Source organism: Galeopterus variegatus, unplaced genomic scaffold (assembly GCF_000696425.1).
Source record: "Galeopterus variegatus unplaced genomic scaffold, G_variegatus-3.0.2 Scaffold86, whole genome shotgun sequence".
NCBI classification, from domain to species: domain Eukaryota; kingdom Metazoa; phylum Chordata; class Mammalia; order Dermoptera; family Cynocephalidae; genus Galeopterus; species Galeopterus variegatus.
In genome coordinates this window covers 929,576-956,490 of record NW_007726197.1, presented here as the reverse complement: position 1 = coordinate 956,490, position 26,915 = coordinate 929,576, and the positions used below count along the sequence as shown (strand labels likewise).

Below are 26,915 nucleotides of genomic sequence, written 5' to 3'. Positions count from 1 at the left end.
TAGGGGCCGCGGCCGGCGCCGAGGGCAGCCCCTTGCCCTGCCTCGCCCAGCACCCCGACCAGCCGCGAGGGATGCACTGCGCCGCCCAGCTCCCCTCCGCCCTGCCCGTGCCCTGAAGTAGTAAGTTTGGGGGCCGGGGGCTGTCTCCGTCCCTCCCTCCAATGACTGCCCAAGGGCTCCTGCCGCCCAGCCTCGACCGTCACCTGCCTTCGCTCCCCAGGTCGTAATGAACTGTTCCAAGCTCAAGCTGTAACCAAGGCTCCCCTCCTCGCCCCTCCCTCATCCTCCTTTACAATTTTTTTTTTTTAATTCAAGAAATCGTGATCTGCCGATTCCCCTCCTGTTAATAATTTAGACCCCAGGCCTCATTTCTGAGTGTAAAAGGGGGTGCGGTCTCCCCCAAGACGGCGCGCTGGAAGGACAGATTCCCCTTGCCGACCCACATACACCATGAAGAGGTGCAAATCGGACGAGCTGCAGCAACAGCAGGGCGAGGAGGATGGCGCTGAGCTGGAAGACGCCGCTTGCCACCTGCCGGGCGCGGACCTCCGGCCTGGGGAAGCCACGGGTGCTAACTCTGCGGGCGGGCCAACTTCAGACGCCGGCGCTGCCGCGGCGCCCAACCCGGGGCCCCGAAGCAAGCCTCCTGATTTAAAGGTGAGCGCAGATCCATCCCCGGCAAGCCCAGCCCGCGACTTAGCTTTCCCCACCCCACGCAGAAGTGCTTTAACAGGATGAAAGTGACGGGGAAGCCCGGCAAAGGTCAGAGAGGATGAGCCGCTAGAACCCTAGGGGGACGTCAGGTACCGTTGGTGCCTCTCCCTTGCAGCTCCATTTCAGGTCTCTGTGTTTGTGGCCCGCTGTTCAGCAGACGTTTTAGTGACTCACACATCGAGATGGTTTGAATAATGTGTGAAGTGCTATTCTCAGACAAAGGGTTGGAGAAATCCAAGATGTTAACTAAAAAGTTGACATCACTTTCCCTGCTGTAGGATGGCAGGAGAAGAAAATTGCAGCGTGAGAGGCCAGGCAGGTGACCATTAATTTCTCTTGCTGAATTAGTCTCCTCCCACTGAGATCTTTGAGCACCTTCCTGGGTGAAGCTCAGTTTGTCCATCTGTGAAAGGGGAGTGGATTTCTTGCCATTAGGTGGAGCCAGAGGTTAAGCTAGTGCTTGGAGATCCCTCCTGCCTGCTGCACCAACCCCCAGGGTGGAGAACTGACAGGTGGCCAAGCAGTTCTTGGGCTGGTTTGGGGCCTTGGTTCAAGTTGCACACATGCTGAGCCGGCAGCTAGGACCAGAATTTGAAAGATCAGTTCACATGGAGCTGTTTATTTTCCGGCCTGAGGTTGCCGAGACAATTGGCGAGCTGTATTGAATATATCTCTATATCAATTAAAACAGCAGCTGGGATAAATAATGCACCTTTGCTGGAGCTGCCACAGGGACTGCAGGCTCAGGCTTCTCAAGCCAGCTCACAACGGGGCTAGGCGAGATGTCAGCCCAAGGAAGGAACTTAGATACCTTGGAGATTGATGCCTCCGGGGAATTTTCTCTAGAGAGGGTGCTGGGTCTGGGCTAGGGGAGCAGAAAGGACTCCATTAGGTTAAATAAAGCCTGTATCCTATGGCAGCAGCCACTAAGGAGCTCACCAGAACAAGCCAATGACATTCTTCATTTGGCCTGAGCGGCTGGGAGTCAGGAAGTCAGAGCGCAGGTGAGTGTGTGTGGTCTTACCTGTGTATGTTACCTGTCTGTGTTCCTTGGGGATGGGTGAAAAGGGGGAAAACTAGCTCCTTGTTGTGTGCACTTTTAAAATTTTGGGATAGTTATTCAAATCTGACCTGCGGTTCTGCTGCTGCCCTTTTCAGAGGTTCGTGGCTAGCCTTATGTCTAAAGATGAGATCCGTAGGAGAAGCTTTGTGCAGGAGGCTTGTGCTTCCGTCAGGCCCAAGGAGTCCTTGGTATCTATCCCAGCTGTCACCCCCGAGTCCACACCGTGTGGTCAGGAGGTGTGGGTCCTGTTTTAAGTGAGATGTTGAGGGGGAAGAGGTCCGGGGAGATGCTGTCATGGGAAGGAGGCCAACCTTCTGCTACAGACTTCAGCCTCATTTTGGGTGGACCAGATGAATCTGGCCTGATTCTTTGACCAGATGGGACCCTCACTCTGAGTCCGTGAGTGGCAGCCTTAGAAACCCCCTACTCGCCAGCTCAGGCCAGCAGTGGAGACTGCCAGCTCCATTCATTTCCCCCAGGTGCCTTTGTGAGGGAAAGTGGGCTGGTCGTGGTATGGGGGCTGCAGTGTCTTTGTCTCTGTAGATAAGGCTGCCTTAAGCTCATTCATTTCCACCCTCCTATATCATTTCTCTCTCTTTTTTGGTGACACCCTCATTCTGGTCAGGGGCAGATATTGCAACAACTATGTACTTGATATTAACTGCTAAACTTTCCTGAGCCAGAATTGAGATCAGGTGCAAGAGGAGCCTCCCCTGCCCCCATCCCCAGAGAAAACAAACCACTGAGGTTGAGCACAGCAATGTGGACCCAGGCTGGCAGCAAAGAGAAAACTGAGCTGCTGCCTGCTCATGGGAGCATGGGGAAACAAGCAGGGCCTTTTCCTGTTTATCTCTATCTGCTTCATCACAACATGTTTACTACAGGGCAGGGACTTCCCAACCAGACGTGAACTGGGGGGCCATCACAATTTGATTTGCTGTGTGGTCTCAGGCAAATCACTTAACTTTTCTGAGCTTTCTGCGGAAAAGGATTAGGAATATTGGAGTATGTCCAAACTTGTTTTGCAACGCTGGAAAAGTTGTTTTTCAATGCTGGCACTGTTTTCCAGTGATGGAAAAATTCCATCATATTTGATTTGACGGTGGTACCAGAAAGGGGCAAGTTTAATTTTCAATACCTCTTACCCTACACCTGTGTTTGGCCAAGGTAGATCAGCAGTTCTGGCTTACTTCTGTTTTCATTTTAAACTTTGGAGATAAGAACTTTCAGCCCCTTAGTCCCACTTCTATTTTCTCATGACAGCTCCAGGCATTGTGATGGATTGGAGAAAGAGGCAGAAAAATAAAGCACCTCCATGGAGGTTGAGGGGAGGGGGAAGAGGAGAGAATTTTAGTTTTTGCCAGGGAGATCTGAATGATGCTTAACTTAGTGATAGCCAGAGATTTCAGGGGCTCCTGTGGTTTCCCTGTGGTCCTTCAGTACTGTGGAGCATCTTACTGTGAACCTTCAAATTTCTGCCATGGTGGCCTGGAATCTGTGATTATGGGGTGGGAAGGGCCAGTGAAAAGAAGAAAAGGAGTTAAACAGCAACCTTAAAATTGTAACTGTAACTGCAGAATGACCTGAAAATGGACATTGCCCCTCAGGAGGCTCCTGCAGGTATTTGGAGGCCTTCTCAGGTACTTACACTCCTGTGTGACCTTCAGGAGTGATCTCAGTATACACTCCTGCAACAGGAGCCCAGCCATTCAGAATCACATTCCCCAGCCACTTGCGGCTTGGATTCCTGTCTAACCACCGGAGCTCATGTCTCAATTCATTTGTCCTCATTATCCAGTTCTTTGCTGCCACCAGATTCTCTGCTCATTGGAAGGAGATGCTGGGGTGGCCAGCCACAGACTGCTGGCTGACCAAAAGTACGCCAGAATTCTCCAGCGGGAAAACCCAGCTCCACTAGGAATGGGGGAGGGGGGGTGCTTAGGGGAAAACTGCAGAAAGAGACCTGGAGCACACACTCCTGTTAAAAATATAGCACGTAGTAGATATTTCTGAGGCCTGGGATGAGTGGCTGAGCATAAGGTTCTGTCCTGATACATTATAGAAGCCTGAAGGCAGGGGAGGAAATTACCGGCCTCACCATCTCTCCCCACCACTGTGCAGCTGAAGAGTTGTCTTTCCTAAAAGGAAGGGTCTGGAGATGCTGGCCAGGGGCCTTTCCCTGAGGTTCTCATAAAAGCCCCTGCAAATAGTTTCCCTAGGGATTTCTGAGCAGTATTAATATCCCCTGAAGAAAAAAGGGGAGCTCCAAATTCCATTATTCCCATCCTGGTTCTAAGTGCTTCTGACTCAAGACTCATTTGGATTCTTCTATTCACGCCATACACTGGTCTTCCTGCCTGCTCAGAGTGAAGAGCAGGAAAAACAATTAGAAGCCAAATACCTAAGAGAAAGTCACAACTGAATCCTGTATGGTTCTCCCTGCTGACTCACAGCTTTTACTGGTGGTGGCAGGTGCTTCAGCCCCCCAGTGAATGGCCCTGTGTTCCTTCAGCACTCCTGAAGAGAGCCCACTGGGGAAGGGTTTATGTGGTCAGCAGATACTGAACACCTTCAGCAGTAAAGACACTCTTAAATTGTGAAATATGACATGCATATAAAAGTGCCTGACAATATACATGCACAGTTTAAATAACAGTAGCAAACAGACACCTTATCTACATACCCACTACCCAAGTCAAGAGAAAGAACATTGATATTCCCAAGAAGCCACTGCTTGCATTTCTCATTTCTGTGTTTTTGTTTCTTGTACTTTTTTTTTTAAGGCCCAGGGTTTTGATGAAACTTATGGGTCTCATTTTCTCCATTTTTTAAATTGGGGAGAAGACAAGCTACTTCATAGGAATGTGGGTGGGATGAAGGCATGTGAGTGCTCTGGGGCTCCAGGCAAGGGTCTTCATGGTAGGATATGGCTGTCTGGTGTCTTGGTGCATCATGAGGCTCCTGGTTCTACTTTAGAAGTGATATGTTTAGGCTTGAAGATTCCTATAATCTCAGGTGGGAGCTGGACCCCATGGATAGATTTCATCAAGAGAGGCAGAATTGAGGTAGACCTGAAAGCAAAGAGATGAGAAATTAGTTCTTTGGCAATAGGTACTGCCTTCACCTCCAGGCAAGCTTCCAGGCCAAACAGGATGAAATATGTGCAAGAAAATCATTCATCAAAGAACATGTAAGTTTAAGGTGCTTCAAGCATCATGCAATGGAATCAGAAACATTTGAGGTTAATCAGGAAAGGTGTTCTGCAGGAAGTGGGTCTAGAGCAAGATATTAAAGAAAGGGCAGAACATTAATTACCAAACAAGAGGGGAAGGGCTTTCTACATGGGGGAAGGGAGTGCCAACGCTTTCGTAGGGGCTTTGCCCTCTTTGACTGGAAGAATCAGGAACAGTGGAAGGTGGTGAAGAACGCTGAAGTTGACTGTTTTATCCCACCTGCGCCTTATGTGAGGAAGGCAGAGGGTCCTGAAGCCCAGGATTGCTCCCCCACCTCACCCCGCATTCAGTAATCTTCAGAGCAGCCCTGTATGCCTGTATGTGGGCTCTGGAGGAATTGGTGACTGATGGGAAAGCATATGGCAAACGAAGCTCTCTGTTCTACTGCCACATACTGGGTTCTAGATTAATTCCCAGCTGCCCTAGTTCTAGTGGGAACTGTCATGCAGGCTCAGTATTTACAGAATGTGCTTCTTTTTGTGTGTCTAATTGTGTCTTAACTGCCAATCCCATTAACAGGAATCTCTCCTTCTCCCTCAGAGTTGAAATATCCTGCAGGACCTGAATTTTGGGCTGAAGTTTAAAAAAAGCATGGATGTCAGGGGGTAGGGAAAAAGGCTTGGGCAGCCTCTCAGCAGTGGTTTTAGAGGCCAACTTAAAACTCATCTCTGTTTTCATCTCTCCTCTAAGAAGTGGCATTTCCTTTTGAAATCCCCGTGGACTAGGATGGTGCATTTTTGGAATGAGGCCCTGGATGGACAGGATCTGCCTTTGTTAGCCAAACACTTAAGTCTCTCTCCATGTTGAGAAGTTGGAACAAAGCTGTGAGGGATAGCAGATATGTTTGGTGATTGTATTAGAAAAACAGTATTTGATTTTTCAAACCAAATGACTGAAGGCCAAGTTAACTGAGTGATGTCCACCGTGGAAAACAAAGCTGGCTGTGGGACATGAGCCCAACGTAAGCTCTCCCTATGCCATTTATGAAGACAGTAAACATATTCTGGCTTCTTGGTCTGTGTTCATGTCCATATTTGATTTTTCAAACCAAATGACTGAAGGCCAAGTTAACTGAGTGATGTCCACCGTGGAAAACAAAGCTGGCTGTGGGACATGAGCCCAATGTAAGCCCTCCCTATGCCATTTATGAAGACAGTAAACATATTCTGGCTTCTTGGTCTGTGTTCATGTCCTCCCAAGCCAGCTCAGTCTTGGCAGTTACTAAGATGATAGACTGGGACAAAGATTTAAGCTGTAGCAGCAGGAATCTGGGTTAGGCATAAGAAAAAGCAGCCTGATTGAGCATTTTAAATCTTTGGAAAAGATGAAGTCTTTGGAAAAGAGAGTTGTCTAAGTATTAAATCATATTTTAGAAATAGTTTTGTAGATTTGGAACAAATAATTAAATAGCAATCACCATGTTTGCATTGAGGTCTCTGCCAGGTAATGTTAGGGACACAAAGATTTAGACAGTATAGCCCCTGCTGTCCATTCACTCGGACTCTCGTCGAGAATTCTGTCCATCGGGAGGTGAAAAGTTGAATAACAGTTGGAGAGAGCGCTGGAAGCGGTGTCACAAGGCAGTACACGATTAATTGCAAAATGAGCAGTGCAGAAGATGAATGCTCACGAGTTCAGAGCAGGGCGAGATCACTGCAGCCTGGTGTGATCAGAGTGGGCTTTGTGGAGGTGGGGGGCGAGGGAGGATGGATGGGTAGGACACGAGGAGGCAGAGAGAGGGCACACCATGCCGATAACTTCAATAAAAATCTCTGCTGGTGTATGTTGAGTCTGTTCTGCCTGAAGACCCGGTGGACAAGGTGACCTTTCCCGACTTGCATTGGCTCCAAGCAGAATTCTCTAAGCAATAAAGCAATGAGGAATTAAGATAAAACTGAGAATGGAGAAATCATTTGCCTCTGAGTTGAGATCTGTTTTTCTAATGTGAAGTGTGCTGCTGGGGAAGAAAAAATGATTCCAAAAATCTTTCATCGAAGTTACTCTCTTGTGATTCCCCTGTGCGTTGCCCCCTCCCAGCATGTTAAATAATAAAATTTGTCATGCTTTTTCTTCAAAAAAAAAAAAGTCTTTCATCACTGTGTTTCCAATAGAAACCCCAAACAGGCCTGAACAGTTGCAGCTGTTGAGCTTGTGTACCATTGTGGTTATCAGAGCCACACCTGGGATGATGGTCCCTCTCCTGCTCCCCCCTCAGGCTCCCTGCCCAAAGCTTCTCAAGGGCAATAGAAGACATCCAGAATCCACTTTGGATCATGAGAGTAGAATTCTGTGGGTTTTTACAGTGATTAGCTCTCTAATGCTGGCCCTGTTTCCATAGAGACCTTATAAATAGAGGAACATTGGCGACCTAGGCTTGCAAAGGCTCAGGGTGACCCAGTCACCCTGCTGAACCCTCGCAGCAGCTGTACCTTTGGTGGGATGGAGGGAGTTTCAAACCCAGGTGGGAGGAAGAGCTATGTAGTCGGCTGCTGGGTGGGATAATTAGCTATAGGTTAGTGTGACTTTTTATGATCCTTTCAGCTTTTCTGGGATTTGTTGAGAACACAGAGACCTGTAGGAATTAGAAACTGCTTTTGGCCATTTTTAATCAGATGGTTCCAAAGATACTGTACCCTGAAGTGTTTTAGTTTTGGTTTCATGCAGCTGTGTTTCCAGATTTTGGAGGAAACTTCCCCTTTGGAGGACCCACACCCAGGGAGGAAAACGGATGAAGTCTAACTGTTCAGAAACCACAGCGTTCTCTGGAAGGATCTTTCAGAAACCATCTAGTCCAACCTTTGTTCCTGAAAGGCCATTGCTATCCAAGGAGATAGGGCCCTTCCTGCACTTAAGATAGTTCTAGGGCAGGAGACAGCAAACCTCCCTCACTTACCTCGCCAGGTGTTGACACTTCATCCTGGGAAGCTCTCCTTTTGGGCTAACTTCTGTCCAGTTCTGGGGACAGTCCCTTTTGCTTTGTTCTCAAAGGTCACAAGAGCTCTGTTTGTGTCTCACCTCTGACTCTGAAACATCTCAGCTCTCTTTTCCTAATACATGGCTTCATTTGGCCACCAAATGGCTTCTGGCAGCTGGAGAATAGCAAAAGTCGATGTGGAAAAGCTAGTGACATTTAGTAGCTGGAACCTGTTAGTCAGAGCAGGTGGTGATTTCTGCTGCGTTGGTGGCTAAGTTCCCTCAAGCTAGTCACCATGGTTTTCCTCACTTCTAAAACTTGTAGCTGGTTATGTGTATGTGCTGAGGGTTTTTTAAAAAAAAAAAACAAAAAAACACCATGTTATGTCAAAACTTCTTAACCATCTCCTCCCTGACACCCACGTGTAGAAGCAGCCCAGCCCATGTGTCACCGTGCTGTTTCTGCCTCTCGCTTTGTGAGTGAGGAAAAACCCCTTTGTTTGCAGCAACCTCCTCTCCCCCCGCCACCCCCCCATTGTTCTTTGATGTCTTTTTTGTTATTTTCTCTAGTGACTACCGTGGCCTCTAACAGACTTCTTGGTACTGCTGGGGCAAAGGTCCTGAGGTCACTTAGTCACCATCTTGGCAGAACAGCTGAGGAGGTGGGAAATGAAGACCTCATGTTTAAAGGTCTTTATCCAAGACTCCAATTTAGGGGACCTGACTCCCTGTGACCCAGGCAATTTCTTTTGACTTTGATCCTGCCTTTGATGCAGTTCTGGGACACATGCAAATACCATATCTGCTTTAGTCTTGGAATTAATGTGTGAGCCAGGGAAGGAAAATTAAACCAGAAGGGGGGGGGGTTCATCTGTGTGGCTTGGATGAGCCACTTAGCTATGCTGTGCCTCAGTTTCTTCATCTGCAAAATGGAGACAATGACACTATGATCTGTCACATTCCTAGCTCCTGTGATTAGGCTAGTGTCAGGTTAGAATGACAGCATAAATTGGCAAGTACTTTGAAAAATGCTGTTGTATAAATTTAAAAGTAAATTGGGCAAGGATTTGAGGATCCAAGGCAGTACGGCAGACAGAGGGGGTGCTGTACTTCTCTCTGGCACCTCCACCTGAATCCCAGGGCTGAAGGAGAGAAAATGCCTCAGAGCTCTAGAACCTCTGGTGAAGTCTATGGAGGGAAACTTTTTCTCTCTGAGTGTCTGTAGAAAAGGGGCCTCAGCATTGGAGAAGCCAGTTTAGGAATGGGGAAGAAGAGGAAGGAACCTAGAATAGGATGCTAGAAAGACAATTTGTAATATGTAATGTGACCATTCAGCTGAAACAGTTTGGGCAAATGCCAGAGGCAGCTGGCCGCATCCGCAGTGGCTGGAGGAAGGTCTTGTATCAGCTTGGACTTGAGGAAGAGGGAGCTGTCCTGACTCATCCCTGGATCTGGCACATTCCAAGTCCACAGCAGAGTATGTGCCCTGTCCACTCCACCATGGATGTCTTAGTTCTATCCAAAACAGGCAGGTGGGCCTCATAGGCCTGCCTTAGGCTGGCCCTAAGAGGATGGAAATTCCTGTGGGATCCCTGCACTATGTAACTAACATCTCTGTGGCTACCCCAGAATTTAGTTATTGAGAAGGAGTAGTGGTAGCCTTACTTTCTTCATCTATAAGTGGGAAATGTTCCAGTTGTTGCTTTTGGGCAAATCAAATGAGGTGATACAGGAGAAAAAGCACCTTGAAAACTACAAACTACTAGTTCATGGTGAGTTGTGATGATGTAAATTGTCTGGTCTGTAAAATGGGCAATGGCAGGGCCTTATCAACGTTGAGGATTGTGGGGAGACGCAAATGAAAATCCTAAGTACATGGTAGTATAGTGGTTTTTATCCAGATGCAAGCGTAGCCGTTGGCACTAACTCCATGGGAGGTGTAAAGTAACTAGTGCAGTCAGCTAATACAGAAGATATAGGATTGTTTTTTCTTGGTTTCTTCATGGTCTACTTTTCTGCTCCACAAGTTTGTTTCTAGGAAAAAAAATCCAGTATGTGTAATTTTTTGGAATGTTTTTAAAAATGGCTAAGGCTGCCTCATGAGATGATGGGTTGTTCCTCATAGATGAAAATCTGCTATGGCTCACTGAGCCCTAAATGGCTGGGTTCTGAGTTTCTGTCTTAGGAGTCATCGAGTGTGAGGTCTCCTGTGGGCCTCCAAGCCCCACCCTCCTCTCAACAGCTCCAAAGCTCTCATAGAGGGCTCAGTCTGGCCAGATTGGTCATCCCCGGACAGAAGCAGCTGTCTGGAATTATACCACAGTCGCCTCGCCCTGGTGGGCCATCCTGCTGCCTCTCTCAGCAGTCCTGCCTGACGAGCAGCTGGAATATCTCAGTGGTGGAGCAAGGAGGGAAAGCTGGGGCCAGGACAGCATGGGGTGCCAGGGTCTCATTGCTGTGTTCCAGTCTGTGAGGAAAGACATTCATTTGGATAGCTGCTACTGATATGTATGCTAAAGAATTGGTTACATTACTGACTACACTATAAGGTATGCTTGCAGAAGCAAAGTTTATTTCTTTGCCAGCAATAGATAGATTTATTTATTTCATGCAACAATAATCCCAGGGTAGGCATTTACAACGGGTTTTGTGGTTCTACAGGCCATCAAGTTCCCAGGCCTATCCCTTAGGCTGCTCCATCTGTGTGTGAGTCTTCATTCTCATCCATGTTACCTCATGATTACAAAATGGCTGCTGCATCTCCTGGCATTACCTTCACATTCCAGATGGGAAGAAGTAGGAAGGGCCAGTGCCTTTATGGGAAAGCAAACGTATGCTCAGAAACCTTCACCTTGCTTTCTATTGGCCAAAGCTGCATCATGTTGCTAATCCTAGCTGCATGGGAGTCTGATGAAGCAGTTTTTAGCAAGGCGTATTGAGTCCTTGCAGTTTGGTTGCTAACAAAGAAAGGGGAATAGTATTGGGTAGGCAATTAGCAGTATCTGCTACAACAGCATAACCTAATTGTATAACCCTGACTTTCTCAGAGAGTGTGGCAAAGAGGCACCTTTGGAATTGGATGCTTGGTGGTTAGAAAGAGCCAGTGCAGCTTGAAGGAAGGTCTACTTTGGAAGAAGGTAGGGACTAGAGAGGTGTTGAGTGGGATCAATCTAGAGGGGTACAACTCCATAAGCCAAGTACTACCTGTGTGTGCCTCTGAGTCCCAGACTGTAGCCTTGAGAGCATCATTGCTAGAAACACTGAATCCTCATTTTGATTGGAAATGTCCTGTGGGAAACCACAGGGGTGCATTTCTTGGGGAATGAAAGACTGGGTCTGGGTTGCCACCTTTCTGCAAGGTGACCTTTTAGGCATGACAGGCCATCCATAGGGATTTTTAGGTTCAGACGGCTGTAGTAACTTTGCTGGTCTCTCAAGAACAGACCCTTTACCTTCACCCCACCGGACTAGGCATTCAAGAGCTTACCATTCACTAGTGTTCTTCATCTCTCCCCTTCAGAAAATCCAGCAGCTCTCAGAGGGCTCCATGTTTGGCCACGGCCTGAAGCACCTGTTCCACAGCCGCCGCAGGTCACGGGAGAGGGAGCACCAGACGTCTCAGGATTCCCAACAGCAGCAGCAGCAGCAGCAGCAGCAGGGCATGTCTGACCATGACTCCCCGGATGAGAAGGAGCGCTCCCCGGAGATGCACCGTGTCTCCTATGCCATGTCCCTGCATGACCTGCCCGCCCGACCCACCGCCTTCAACCGTGTGCTGCAGCAGATCCGCTCCCGGCCCTCCATCAAGCGGGGCGCCAGCCTGCACAGCAGCAGCGGGGGCAGCAGCAGCGGGGGCAGCAGCCGGCGCACCAAGAGCAGCTCCCTGGAGCCCCAGCGTGGCAGCCCCCACCTGCTACGCAAGGCCCCCCAGGACAGCGGCCTGGCCGCCATCCTGCACCAGCACCAGTGCCGCCCCCGCTCCTCCTCCACCACTGACACCGCCCTGCTGCTGGCCGATGGCAGCAATGTGTACCTCCTGGCTGAGGAGGCTGAGGGCATCGGGGACAAGGTGAGGCCAGGCAAGAAAAGGTCCCCCCCGGGTGGGGGGTGACTCAGAGGCAAGGGTCATCTGCTGAGGGGTCTCAGGACCTGGGGGTCTGAGCTGGGGGCCTTAACTGCTGGGTCCTGATACCCTGCTGCCTGCAGAGTTATCTGCCCTGGTTGAAGGAGTCAGAGGTATGACTAAGCCCAAAACAAGAGATGATCTCCCAAATATCTAATTTTTGTTTGTTTAGGGGTTTGTTTTTCAAAATGATATTTTGCTCAGGCTGATATTAATTTTGGTTCATTTTCCTTAACATGCTGCCAAGAGGCAGTAAGTTTGGTAAAGTGCACAGACTAGAACCAACCCTGGTTCTGCCACTTACTAGCTGGATTAGTCATTTATCCTCTCTGTACCTCAGTATTGCCAATTGAAAATAGGACTAAATGAGTTAACTATGTAAGATACTTGGCGTGGGGCCTAGCACAGTATTGTTTTTATGAGTACTATTATTACCCACCAAAGAAGATAGGGGAGGAATCCATGAAGTGTTGTTTGGAATGGAGAAAAGCTAGTTTGGCACTTGACGAATTTATCTATTCATTTGTGTATTCATGTAACAGATATTTATTGAATCCTTATTATGTGCTGTAAGAATGAATAAGCCAGTGTTGCTGTCCTCACGAGCTGACTGTCTAAAGGAGAGACAGATGGGTGAGTGGATAGAGAACAGTGACAAGGCTGTGATAGATGCTTTGGGAGCCTCGGGGGACAGCGGGCAGTGAACAGGGTGGGGAGTTGGCAAAGACCTTCTGGAGGAAACCATTGAGGTGAATCTTGGAGAAGAAGTGTAATTTAGCCAGGGAAAAACTAGGGGAAAGGAAGAGGGAGGGAAGGTGTAGCATGTGCAAAGCAAGCCAGCTGGTGCTGGGGGCTGCTAGGGGTTCATTGTGGTTGGAGCATTAGCACTGTTGGGAACTGACAGGTGGGCAGAGGCCAGATCACAAAAGGTCTTACCATGTTGAGGCTGGGAGTGGTGTGAAGCTGTCAAAGGCTGTTAGGCAGGAAACTGGAGGGATGAGGTCCCTCTGAGTCTCACTATTGACAGCAGATTGGGAAGGAAAGACAGGCCTGGCGTCAAGGAAACTATTTTTGGAGCTATTTCTTTCTAGGCTGCAGCAGTGGGCATGGAAAGGAGACAAGTTCAGAAAACATTTGGAAGTTAGACTCAATAGTAGTCGGTGAGAAAGTGGATTTGAGGCAAAGGAAGGGGAAGAGTAGAGGAGATTCTAAAGTTTCTGGCTTAGCAGCCCTAAGAATGGGGCATTCTCCAGCTGAGGAATCACAGGAGAAAGAGCACATTTTGTGGGGAGGGTGATGAGTTCAGTTTTGGACCTGTTGAGTTGCAGGTACCTTTGGGAGCTGCTCAACTAGGAAGGACCAACTGGCAGTTGGGTTTATAGGGTAGAAGTCTGGGCTGGGGCGAATGCTCTGGGAGTCAGCACTGAGGTTGAAATCGTGGGTGTGGATGAGATCCTCAAAGGGGCATGTGTCGAGTGAGAAGGAGGTCCAGGATGGACCCAACTGCCATATAAGGGACAGGCCAAGCACAAGACACCTGAGAGGGAGCAGAGAGATGACGCTGAAGCAAAAGGGGCAAGGAGCTTGGAGGAGGAGGAAATTGCATAGGCAGCGTCAAGCAGTGGGGCCACTAGCAACTGTGGCAAGAAGCCAGCGTAAGTGGATTGAGGGGCGGAAGTGGAGGCAGCTAGTGTAGCTTGCTGGGAAAGGAGAGGACACTAGGACAGCAGGTTGAGGCAGTCTGGTTTTCGTTGAGTTAGGATGGGAGGGACTTGAGCACATCTCTGTGTTGGCAGGAGGGGCCATATGAGGGAGAGGTTGAAGATAGCAGTGAGGAAGGGAATTGTCATTAGGGTGAAGTCAGCGAGTAGGTGAGCGGGCATGAGACACAGAGGCCAGTGTTAGGATCAGTCACAAAGAAAGTCCCCTCTGAGAGGCAGAAATGAGTTCTCACTTAGTGTTCATTTTCTGTGGGGGAAGAACCAGAGGTGCCGCTGTTTATTGAGAGTAGCGGTGTTGTGGGGGCTTGCAATTTGTGCTGGCAGCACCCCAGTGGTGGGGATGTATTTTCCCCCAAGTAGTCATCAGCAGCTAGGGGTAGGAGCAGAGCTGAAGAGTCATCAGACTAATCCAGAGTTGGGGGTGCTGGGAAGCCATGTTGAAAGGTCAAGAGTGGCAAAGGAGTTGGGGGTTTGGGTCAGAGAGCACTCCAAGGGTTGGACCTTGAAATCTTGGCTGGCAGGGAAGAAGGTGGGAATGGGAGGAGGACGGATGTGGAGAGAAGAAGGTGGGGGTTTTGAGGGAGTTGGGGAGCAGGCGCACTGAGAGCAGAGAAGTTGGAGGGACAGGAGAGGCCATTGCAGTTTAAGATTTGGGGGACTGGATGGGGAAGACAAGGGTCAGAGCGTACTCATGCAGCGTACCCGACAAGGAATGAATGGACAGATGTTGAACTGGAGATGGCAGACCGAGAGGTTAGGTGGTCACATGGGCTGCCCACATGACATTGCAATCCCTGACTATCACAGGACGCGGTAGAGAGAAAGCCTGGGAACAAGGGCTTTGTTTGAGGGATTATGGATTCGGGAGTGGTCAGGAGGGAGGGCAGCTGGTGGCTTTGATGAGTGAGGGCAGAGCGGGAAAGAGCACAACAGCAGGGACCTCAAAGGAGGACGGGTTTGTCCATGAGGGTGAAGGGGTCATGCTGCCGAAACAACACCAAATACAGTAGAATGCTGGTCCCACCTCCAGAGCATGTGACATGTGGGAGAAAGAGCCGACTTGACTAGAGAGGGCCCAAGGGAAGTGGAGCTGCAGCAAGAACCTGCAGGTGGACCAGGTGCCCTGAGCATGGGCAAGCGGAGCCTGTTTGCCATGGAAGGAAGAGTGCAGAGGGCCTAGAGGGAGGACAGATGAAAGAAAGACGGGCTGAGTGTAAGGAAGAGAGAGAAGGAGAAACGATGGATGACCAGACAGTCCTATATCTGGGGCATGTGAGGCCCGGTGGGTTTTCCAGCGTTAGGGTTCCTGGGGAAACTCTAATATAAAAGTAGTTTTTACTGTAGATTATCACCAGAGCAGATAACATCTCCACACACGATTTAGAATTGTTCTCACATCAACACAGACTGTTGCTTGTGTCCTTGTGCAACTCAACACTAGAAGACATTTGGAAATTTATTCATTCAACAAGAATTTGTGTGCATGCTGCATGCCTGGCACTGTACAGCAGCTCAGGTCTGCCTTTGCGCTTTTCCAACTTAGGACGTGCTTTGCAGACGTCGTTTTATGAATTCATTCAAACAGTCCTGTGAGGTAGATAAGCAAGGTGAAGATATCCCAGTTTTTTAGATAGGACATAGATTCAAAGAGGGGATGTGACCTTCCCAAATCCAGTGCTCTTTCCACTGTGCCATTTTACCCCCCACGTGGGCCAGCTGGCAGCCAACATCAGTGGCGTCAGTGGCCTCCAGCATGTTCAACACAGAGCAACCTCAGAGTACACTTTGGCATAATCATCACACTTGGGGATGATTTTCCAGCAGTTTCTGGCCACTAATTGTTGAATCATTTCATATATTTTGTAGATGACCTTGGTTCTAGATTCCTTCAAGAAGAGAGGACTTTCCACAGGTAGTTACGGTCCATCTGTCAATAGCAGCACCTCGCCTGGCCAGACATCAGGTCAGCAGCTGCTCTCCACCCTTCTTCAGCAGTGCAGTGGGTGTTTTCATGTGCACCTCCCTGCTTCCCCTTCATTCAACAAATATTTATTGAGCATCTACTCTGTGCTGGGCACTGTTCTGGTCATTGGGGATACATGAAGGGATGAAAGCAAAGCCGTTACTCTCATGGAGCTTGTATCCAAGTGGGAAGAGACAGCCTTTAGATAAATGACTACATAGTATACTCGGTGGTGATGAATGCTAAGAAGCAAAATAAAAGCAGAGTTTGGGGGCAGAGTGGTGGGGGTGGGCATGCTCTTTTGACAGGTTGGTCAGAAAAGGCCTCTCTGGTAATGTGAAAGAGTGAATCGTGGATAGCTGGGGAAGAGCATTTCAGGTAGAAACACCAGTAAATGCAAAAGCCCTGAGGTTGGAATGTGCTTAGGGTATTTGAGGAACCCACAAGAAGGTCAGTGCAACTGGAGTGGAGTGAACCAGGTGGAGAATGTAGGAGAGAATCGGAGAGGTGGGCTGGGGCTGGGGCTGGGGTTGAGGTCTGGGGAGGGAGTGGGGAGGATTGCAGATCAAACAGAGCCTAGTAGGCCAGGGAAAGGACTTCTGATTTTCTTTTTTCCCAAGTGAGATGGGGAGTCATTAGAAGGTTCTGTGCAGATGAGTGACATCTTTTAGAAAGATCACTCTGGCTGTTGTGTGAAGAATAGGCTGGGAGCCAGGGTGTGGGCAGAGAGTCTAGTTAGGTAGCTGTTGGAATACTCCAGGGACGAGATGATGGTGGGAGTGGTGGAGGTGGGAGAAGTGGATGCCTTCTGGATTTGCTTCAAAGACCGAGCTGCAGAGCTTTCTGATGGGTTGGATGTGGGGCGTGAAAGAAAGGAAGAAGCAAAGATGGCTCACAGGTTTCTGGTCTGGCAGCTGGAAGGAAGAAATTGCCATTAACTGAGTTGAGGAAGATGGCATATGGAACAGCTATTTGGCAAGGGATGTGGGGGGCAGAAATCAGAGCTAGGTTTTAGATTTGCTACGTTTGAGATGGCTATTAAACATCCATGTGGAAATGCAAATAAGCAGTCAGATGTACGAGTCTTTAGTCCTGGGGAGAGATCCAAGTTGGAGGCATAAATTTGGGAGTTGTCAGCATATAGATAGTGTGCAACACAATGGTCCTGGACAGCCTGCAAGCCTAGCTTCCACGAGGAGAAGTCTGTTCTAGGGGTGAGATGTGGATGTGCTGGCTAACAGGGTAGCCTGGCCTTGTGAAGCCAGGAGCTGCAGGGGGCCTGGCCACGTGAAGCAGGTTGTTCAGCCTTTAATGAGAAAGTGCTCTGCGTGCAACAGCAGCCAGGCCCACCTCTCACAGGTGAGTCAGGGAATACATTTTTAAAATCAAATGAGAAACATCCTGCCAAGCAAGGGTCTCTGGATCTGCAGCTATTTTGCGAGGAGGGAAAACATGAACATGAATAGGGCTCCCATGAAGATTTCTGCCTGAGCAGGTGGAGGGGGAAGGGGTGGCGAAGGGTTGCTGATGTTTCTTTGTGGGATGCAGGGGCTGGGAAAACATGAACATGAATAGGGCTCCCATGAAGATTTCTGCCTGAGCAGGTGGAGGGGGAGGGGGTGGCGAAGGGTTGCTGATGTTTCTTTGTGGGATGCAGGGGCTTGGAGCAGCAGGGCAGGCTCCTGAGCTGGGAGCTTCTCTGTGGGGCTTTTCCAAGTGGCTAGTGTTTGGTCTTCACACTGTCCTGAGATATCTGGAGGGGAGGGAGGATTCTCTTCTTGCAGCCTGTGGAAGACCAGGTCAACTTGCTTGGTTGACCTGACTGGGGAACAGTTCCCTGGGTTCAGGGTGATGATGGAGGAAGTGTTTGTTCCTCTGACTGCTTTATATCTTTATTTAGAACTTTCAGCTTTGTTACAAGTATTACCCATGAAATTGGCAGAGCAGGTATTGTTATCTCCATTTTACAGATGAATAGACTAAGGCCTAGAGGAATCAAGATTGACTGCGGGCCTAGTGCACCCTGTTAGGTCTTAGCAGAGGGGAGACTAGATCCTGTGTTTCTAGTCTGTCCACAAGACTCAGCTGAGATCTGAAGTCACTAAGACTGCCAGGGACCACTTTATGCAACATCTGTAGAGCAGGTTTGCCTCAGCCCAGGGAGGGTGTCTTTATCTCTTGGTGTCCGCTTCCATTATATGGCTTTTGTGACCTGGAGCTGTCCCTCCAGCAATGGGTGTGGCCCTGGGGGTCCTGAGGAGAGAGAGGTGCTTCCATGTCCCAGAGGCAGGGGGTCTTCCAGCCAGGGGTAAACCCTGCTTTGTCAGCTGACTCCCCAACCCAGGGGTTGTTGGTTGGTGAGAAGCCGTGGTGGTTCCACTCTGGTCTCGGGCATGAATAGGAGCTATTCTTCTCTCTTTAGTAAACACAGCCCCACGTGCTCCCTGCAAGCTCCCTGGCGATTACTAGCATCTATTTTTAATTCATAAGCCTCCCCCATCCCCACACCCCTCACCATTGTTTAGAACTTACCAGCTGGCTTTCGGACCAGAGGGCCCTGGCAGGCGTTGAGTTGCCGAAACACCCTGGAGGCAGCTAAAGTTCCTCAGCTGTCTTGGAGAAGCTTACCCAGCCCCTATCCTGGGAAAATAAGGACCTGGAACCCCAAAGGGGTGTGACAAGGGACAGCCAGGGGCTCACAGTGTAGAGACAGCTCAACCTGGGTGATGATGACTTGGTGATTGTTTGTTTGTTTTAGATCCAGTTAGCTGTCTTTGAGGTGGGGCTTTCAGTTATTCCCCTATTTAAAAAACAAATTGTCATCTCAGCCCACCCTTCTACTTTCTACTGTGTATGTGACACTGAGAAAAGTAACCTCCCTCTCTGTCTTATGTCTGTAAAGTGGGGGGAATGTCATCACTTGTTGGCGCACCAGGGCCTCAGCAGGTGAATAGAGAATGCAGGTGACATCCAGTTCTCCATTTGTGTGTGGCCTTCACTGCTGGGAAATACCAGACCTGGAGGCAGGAGAAGGAATCACTGGTTATGTGTCTGGTGGAGACGGAATCGGGCCACCTGGCTCTTCAGAAAGCATATGAGTCCTCACCCCCTTTTATTTTATTTATTTACTTATTTATTTTGTGCTGAATAGCAGTTCCTGGAAAATGTAGGGTCAGAGGCTCGTATTGCCTCTGTCTCCTGTCTTCCATGTCTGGTTGGGCACCACTTTCCCTTTGGCCTAGTTCATAACCTCTTTCCAGCTGACTCCACACTCCCCACCCAGCCTCGCCCTCCCTGGGCTTGTGCAAGATGCACCCAGCTGGAGGGTGTCAGGAAGGGATGGCGCAGGAGAGCTAGGTATACAGTCAGCTCTCTTGACTAGCCCCTGGCCTTGTCCTGGTCGCCCCTTCCCCTCCTGTCCAGTGTGGCTGAGGAGCAGCGTGGGACAGAGCTGGAAACGCATCTGGACAGCCTTAGGAGATGGCATAGAGGTGCTCAGTGGCAGGAGGACTTTTAGTGACAGGCCAGCTTGCTGCCCCTGGCTTTGAGGGCAGGGGGTGGTGGGAGAGGGGACCAGGATGTCCCCGTCATGCTGTGGGGTGAAGTGGTAAGGGTGGAGAGAAGATGTCCTGACTGGAGGCTTCCCTGTGGCCTCGTGGAGATCTTATCTCCAGGCCCCAGATGGGGAAACCAGTGGAGTTGAGCTCATCACCTAAACCACAGCAGACTCTGGACATCCTGTCCTCCCAGTGCACAGCCCCACAAGATTTATCCAACAGCAGGATTGCTTCTTCACCCTGGCACAAATAAGCACTCCTGTTTACTCCAAGAGATGGCAAGTGAGGGGCCACCCTTAGCTCCTGGCTCTTGGCAGGAAGACTGAGATCTTGGCAGCTGCCCAGAGGCCCTGGTTTATTTATGTCTGAGAATCTGCTGGTTCAGACGTGGGTGGGGCTGGCTCTGATGGGAGAGGTTTCCAAACATGTGCCCTCGGCAGCTGGAGGAGGCAGACCACTCTGCCGTGGGGGCCCCTGATGTGTCTGAGTTTGTAGGCCTGGGTATAGGGGAGGCAGAAGGGGCCTTGCTCTAGGGTCCAGCTCACACAAATGCATCTGCCTTCTGAGTCACATGGCCACTCATGTACCTTACATGCTCAAGCCTCTGCCAGCCTACTCTCACACCCAGGAGCAGGGAGGGCAGCTGCCTTCTCTGTCCCCTCCCAGAGCCCATCTCATCCCCTCTCCCCTTCTCTCTTCTCTCTGCATGGAAAGGTCCATCAGGCAGAGGGAGAGCCAGAGGCAGCCAGCCCACCGGCCTCAGAGGAGCCTTCTGAAGCCAGACCCATGCTGCCAGCCGCTTGCCAGGCCTACGCAGGGTGGCTCTGTGATTTGCCTGATCCGTTGCTCTCTGTCTCAGTGATTAAAAGCGGTATATCCTGTTGTGCCTGGAGAGCCAAGTTCTTTTAGTCTGATTTTAATTCCTCCTGTTCAGGCGAAGCCCCTTGCCTTGTAGGGGTCCACTCAGGAGAGGGGCCAAAAAATGAGAACTCTCCCCTTACATAAAGCTCTGACACCAGTGCTTATAAGCAGCAGCATGCTCCTGACTTTGGGAACAGAATCAGGGGCTCAGTTAGTTGCCCCAGAAGGCAGCTGACCTCTGGAATTAGCCTTTATTCATCTTTTTCCTGCTGACTTTTTTTTCTAGATAGAAGGTATCCAGTGCTCTCCAGATTAGCTCTGGCTTCTGGTGGTACAGAATTCCTTAGAATACTCGAGGTGAAGTTACCTAGCCAAGATCCGAGGTCATGACTTCTTAACCCCCTTGTTGCTAAGCACAGGCCAAAACCTTGTGGGAGACACCTGTGGCTCTCTGTAGCCCCCTGGGGCTGAGATGGTGCCAGCCAGGTCTCCACCCTTCTTCCTCAGACACATTCCGGTGCTGCCCAAGAGGAAAGCATGCTCCAGGTTTGGGTGTCAGCCCTCATGCCAGGGCCGGTACCAGTCAGCAGNAATGGAAATACAGTATCGTTAACCTGATCCCTGCTTCCGCTTCTTCTTTCTTTCATAGGCATGGTTTGGGCTTTCTCTATTTATATCCTGCAGGGCAGGGGGCTCTGAAATAGACACAGAGATGATGCCTTCCAGGCTCCTAGGGAATCGGGGGATCCCCAGAAGCTGCAGAGAGGGGCCAGGGGAATGAGTGCAGTTTCTGGGGACAGTAGCCTTCTCCCCCCTCTCTTCTCTCTTCAGGGACAGGTGCTGGGGTGTTGCAAGCAACTTATCTGGCTGCTCTTNAGGAAAGCATGCTCCAGGTTTGGGTGTCAGCCCTCATGCCAGGGCCGGTACCAGTCAGCAGTAAGAGGAGCTCTCTGTTCTCAGGTTCCAGACGGTGAGGAGCCGGCACTGGTGATGGGGCCTGGGTCATGGGAATTGGCACAGGTCTCCCCAGCTACCGAGCACATTCTTCCCTGGATCCACCACATCCCTGAGATGAGAAACGTGACCCTGGGTCCCCTCTGGTGCCAGATGAGGCAATGGAAATACAGTATCGTTAACCTGATCCCTGCTTCCGCTTCTTCTTTCTTTCATAGGCACGGTTTGGGCTTTCTCTATTTATATACTGAAGGGCAGGGGGCTCTGAAATAGACACAGAGATGATGCCTTCCAGGCTCCTAGGGAATTGGGGGATCCCCAGAAGCTGCAGAGAGGGGCCAGGGGAATGAGTGCAGTTTCTGGGGACAGTAGCCTTCTCCCATCTCTCTTCTCTCTTCAGGGACAGGTGCTGGGGTGTTGCAAGCAACTTATCTGGCTGCTCTTGGCACCCCTAGCCCCTGTTTCCCAAATCCTCCAGAGGCCAACTCAGATACCCACTGCTTCTTTTATCCTCTTTGACCTTCCCCCAAGTCTAGATATGGGGAGTTTTCACTGCATTCCTTTCTTCTCTGTACAGCTCTCCAGATACCCCACCACTGGGACCCCAGGGCTGGCCAGTCTCCATAGCTACTGAATAATTCAACACACTCAGCAAAAGCTAAATCAGATCCAAGGTGATACTGTGACCAGGAGGCCTCCTTTGGTTGGCTGGAAAGGCGAACCCTGCCCTGGAAAGACAAGGGCTCTGTAATATTAACTTCATTATATAAGGTTTCTTCACTGCTTGAGAAGGCGGCTTCAGACCCAAATATTGTCTGGGCCCCATGCCTGTCTACTGACTTCTCAGGGGCTTGAAGGCATTGTGGGCATGCCCCCCAGGACATGCCGCTCATGTCCCTTTGAAAGCTTTTCTGGCGTTGACAGCCAGTGGAACAGCATGCCACAGTTTGCAGGCTGCTTTCACACACATTTCTCATTCAACCACATCAGTTCATGGTAAGCTTTGAGCCCTGAGTCAGCAGGAGCCTGCAAGGGTTCTGTGTTTCAGTTCTCTGCTTTTAAAAAGGAATCGTTCTAAATTATTCTTTGCAAATAGGGTGGGGTAGAGAGCTCTCTAAAAAGTGGTCCAAAAGGAGACGCTACTTTCTCTCTGGGTCATTTTCTCCTGGGCCTGTTCCTAGTATACCGTCCTCTGGGGAAACAGTGACTATAAAGCCATGAAATCATCCGTCTTTTCTACCTGCCTGGCACAAATTTTGATTTGTCTAAAACTGACCTAGGTAAGTGGTCCTCAGCTGTGCTGAGCATCTGGCTAGTGTCCATGCCCACAGAGTCCCTAAACAGGCATGTCTGTGGTATTAGACCAGCAAAGGGCCAGCAGGTGAAGAAATGGCATCCTCTGTCCCTGGAAGCAGCTGAAAGGTGGCCCAATGTGTGCATGCTGCAGCTGCCTACACCCTGGCCCTTTCTGAATGTACTTCTAGCTCACGTGGCTTTGCCTTTCACGTGCCCCTGGGAAACAGGCCTACCTTGGTTGCTGTCACTCACACTGAAGAATATTAACCCTTCTCCTGCATTTCCCTGGGGAAAAGCAGGGCTCTTTGGTAACATTAGTTTCTAAGAAGATGCACACTTTGGCTGGGTCTGAAAGTAAGTGTTGGAGGAGGGATCTCTGAATAATGACCACTTCCCAAACCCCCATTTCCAAGAGGGCTTGGTGAACATTGAGAGAAACTGTAGCCGTTTAAAGAGAAATCCTCACTGGGAGATTTTCACAGCACATTTGGGGCCTGAGAGTTTTGAAGGCTTCACCTTGTATTCTAAGCTACTAAATTTAGCTGCTTTCAGTGTTGTTCTTTGCTCCTAAAGCCTATTTCTCAGGTTTCCCACCCCTTGGAATGTGTGGTTTGTCCTTTTTTTTCCCCAGAGAAAAGTAAGAAGGAAGGCTAAAAGGGTGGGGGAGGAAACTGAAGAATAATAACAAGGCAAAGGAAGAGAAAAGAAAAAAATTAGTGTTTAAAGAGTATTAAAGAAAGAAGGGACATGGCAAAAAAATTAAGGGACAGGGAAGAAGAACATGAAAGAAAAAGCTAAACTAAGGGGAACCCAGTAAAAGAGAGGGCTGAGACCTGCTGGACGTGCAGAGAGGAGAGCCTGTGCCCAGGACCCGGGCTTCCTTCCAGGACAGTGAGAGCCCATCTGTCACCCCTGGATTCAGACTCAACTTGGAAGGGTGGAAGGAGTGAGGCCAGAGGCCCCCTGGCACAGCTCAGCTGCTGGGTCCTCTGCATCGCTGGTGCCCGCCCTGCCTTGGCTGAGATGTGGCCTCTGTCTCAGCCATGCCAGAAAGGAGGTGGCAGAGGGGCACGGCCAAGACTTACTAGGAGGTACACGGGATGGCATTTACCCAGCAGTTCCTTTTGTTTGCAAAAGGAGAGTTGGTTTGTGGCGTGTGTCCTTACAGAGCCTGTTGCTTTAGTGCTCACTGCAGTTCTTCCCGGATCCACCTGCCACTCTCAACCCTGTGCATGGCAGCTACTTTCCTGGCTTTTTCTATCCCAGGTCAAGTCTTCTACGCACTGCCTGGAAAGCTGTAGTCTGTATATGCACACACGTGCATGCGCGCGCGTGTATGTGTGTGTACATACACATGATGAGGAAGCCTCAGGACTAGTAATCTATTTCAATAAAACCTACACGTCAGCCCTGGGAGATAATGATCATATGCACCATTTGCAGCTAGGAAAACCGAGACTCAGCTGCAGAAAGTCTGCAAGGATTGGTTCACTCACCCTCCCTCCATCTCTCGATGCCACTGCTCTCATTTCCTATGGCCTCTTCGTTCAGGCTGCTTTATAGGTGCTCCTGCCTCCTCTTGCACTTGTGAGGAAGCACAGACAGGGCCTGTTGAGGCCGTTTAGCTCACAAATGGCAGGGTAAGGATGTATACCAGGTCTTCTGGTCCCCAAGCCTCTGCTGGGCCACTGAAAGGCTTATCCAGCACCCAGGGAGCCCCACTTTGGCATGTTTTCCTGCCAGCCACATTCACCATCAACCCCCACTCTTTACATACTCCGCCCATTGCAGTTGTGGAAACTGAGTCTCAGAGCCTATGGTGACTCGACCAAGGTCCCATTAGCAAGTATGGAAGTGAGTATCAAACTCAGGACTCTGCAGTGCCTTTCCCACCATGCCACAATGCCTTGACTCTCAGCTCCCCACCCCAGAACAGGAAGCTCTACATCCGTGGCTGATTTTAGAATACTGCTCACATATAAAGACAAGAACAGACTCATAGAGGAAAAGGCTTTCCTGCTGGCTTGCCTGGCAGACATCTGCCTGGTTCCTGTCTGTTCCTTTCTCTTAGCAGACTATTGGTTCACCCCTGCCCACCCCCATTCCTCCTGCTGTTCAGTTATTGTGCTGATGGGTAAGTTGCTCTGGGAGTAGAGCTGAAACCTCCCATTAGGGAGATGCCAGATGCCTGTGTTGGGGGCGACTCTCCCAGGATCATCTTGGTGGGGCAATGTGACCTTGCAGGAACCTCTTTCTGCTGCTCCTGAGGGTTCGTGATCCTAGGAAGCCTGGGGAGTAAGGCCTACCATGCAGAAAGAGCCCCAGGGTGCAGCTCACTCAGCCCTCTCCCCAATTGTGGTCTCCCGCCACCACTGCCTTCTCTTCCTCTTCCTCTTTCTTCTCTTTTGCTAATAAGAAAAGGTTAAAAATCTTAGCTTGGTGGGGCCTAGGAAGGAGGGGACAGAGAAGAGGTGTCTTGAGTGTGAGAAGACGAAGGTGTCTTCATTGCTACCCAGGACAGGACTGCAGTAAATGGACTGTCTTCCATTGCAGCTAAATGAGATAGATCATTCAGTCATTCTACAATATAAATATTGAGGGAGGGCCAGTCTTATGCTAGGCACAGTGAAGGGCCCAGATAAACCTAAGATCAGATCCCTGCCTTCCTTGTAGTTTAACAAGGGCAGTAAGACCTATTTACAAATAATCATTATGTGAGAGAAACCAAGTCATCATTAGGTCCAAAGTATAAAGACTGAGTACCATGGGAGGAAGACCATTCACAGAAATGGGGAGCTACAGGAAGTGTTCCCTGGCCCTACCTGTCAGCTGACCTCAGAAGTAGGCCTGTGTGGTTTTTTTTGCCAGGCTCCTGTCCTCACAAACCCCGAGTCATCAGTCACCACAAATGTTTGTACAGTTTCTGTGAGCCCAGGGTGCGGGGACTTCTGATCTTGCTGATTTGGGCTGTAAGCCCTTGCTCTGGCCCCAGAGATAGCACTGGGCCCTTCTTATCTGTTCACACCTTCTTGAACTTGGGATTGCTCCATCAGTGTGATCCATGTTGACACTCAGTATTTAAGCCCCTTGCCCCTCTCCAGGCTCAAGCGGGTGCAGAATCCATTCGTCTTTGAATGAGGATTCTGTCTGGGAAGCTGCCATTAGAGAGACCCAGCAGGCGCGGGACTCTTCTGGCCACCCCATCACGCTCCTCACTGCTTGTGGTCCTCAACTGTGGACCTCTGGCCCCCTCTGCTGAGCACTCACAGGATTTCCTGCTGGGACTGTCAAGATGAAGTCCAAGGAGGAAGAGACTGCTGTGAGTTTGCCATGTGTGTTTTATCTCTGCTGTTTTTGCCTGGGCATTGCTGGGGGAGGGAGAATAGGGAATGAGAAGCAGAAGCTAGTGCAGAAGTGGCTACAGTGGTGTCCAGAGCGGAGCGGATTTCTGGGACAGGATCTTAGGGCAGAGGAATTCCCCTAGTGAGGCTAGCTGCTGTCTGCTTCCTCCCATGGTTATTGGAGTAGGGAGGCTGCCTTGGGAATGATGGTGCCTTAAGCCAGTGGACAGGGCTGCAGGGAGAGCAGGTGAAGACTTTGGGTGGAGCTGGCTGTGTTTGTTTCTGCCAAGGAGCCCCCCTCCCGGCTCCAGGCTTTTTGGCTTTTGAGAGCTCCTCTCCATCCTGGAAGCCTGGCTGGGAGGCCCACTCCATTCTGAGCTGAAGCAGCGAGTCGATGAGACTGTGCTCTGTTTGTGAGAGGGTCTTCTGACCATAGGAGGAGAGGGATGGAGCACCCATCTAGGTGAGTGCACATGAAAGTGCACTTGTCATATATCTCTGTGTGCTACCCACCCTCCCCCCATCCATGCATGTCATACCTGGGCATCCTCATGCACACTGAACTCAGAGTGGCAGCAGCTGGACATGAGGAGGGGTACCCCACCAGAGCTCGGTGCTCCTCCACGTCTCCTGCCAGATGGGAAGGAGCAGCCTATGAGATCCGGGGGAGGGGGAAATCTCCCAAAGCAATCCGCCCCTAATCCCCTGGCTGGGCCTCAGACTGGAGATGGCGGCTGCAGAGCCTGGGAGCTCAGGCACACCTGCTCGCAGACCCCGGCTTCCCACGGCAAGCCCAGTGCAGCCCCGAGACTGTGACCCTGGGGGTCTGGCACAGCCCTCGGATGTCTGGGGCCTCAGAGCCCCTGGCACCTCATCACCAGCACAGCTTCGGGAGATGGTGCCCACACAGGTGAAGCCGCTGGTGGGTGGAAGGAGAGGCTCATGGGGTGAGGTGGGCAGGGGTTGTGGGAGAAAGCCATTTCTGCAGTTTGTCAGGTGGGCTGGCACTTGCTCTCTGGTCTCTCAGGGAGCAGTCTCTCTTCTGTGAGTATGGAGAACTCTGTGGATTCAGGAATGGAGGAGGCAGAGGCTGACGGATGCTGGGAGAGCCCCCAGGGTCGGGTGTGGCCATCCTGTGCAGGGGGACAAGTGGACCCTTGCAAAGATGCCTCCAGA

The 26,915-nt window shown here is 50.3% G+C and overlaps 1 protein-coding gene across 1 annotated transcript in view; it reads left to right on the top strand.

Moving 5' to 3' along the window:
• Nucleotides 1-151: 151 nt before the first annotated feature.
• The window catches only part of TMCC2 (transmembrane and coiled-coil domain family 2), a 42,157-nt gene continuing 15,393 nt past the window's right edge, over nucleotides 152-26,915 (top strand). The window contains exons 1-2 of the mRNA XM_008580631.1: nucleotides 152-657; nucleotides 11,444-11,992. Of these exons, the coding sequence (XP_008578853.1) occupies nucleotides 451-657; nucleotides 11,444-11,992 (756 nt within the window). The 5' untranslated portion in view covers nucleotides 152-450. The remainder of the gene's footprint in view (nucleotides 658-11,443; nucleotides 11,993-26,915) is intronic.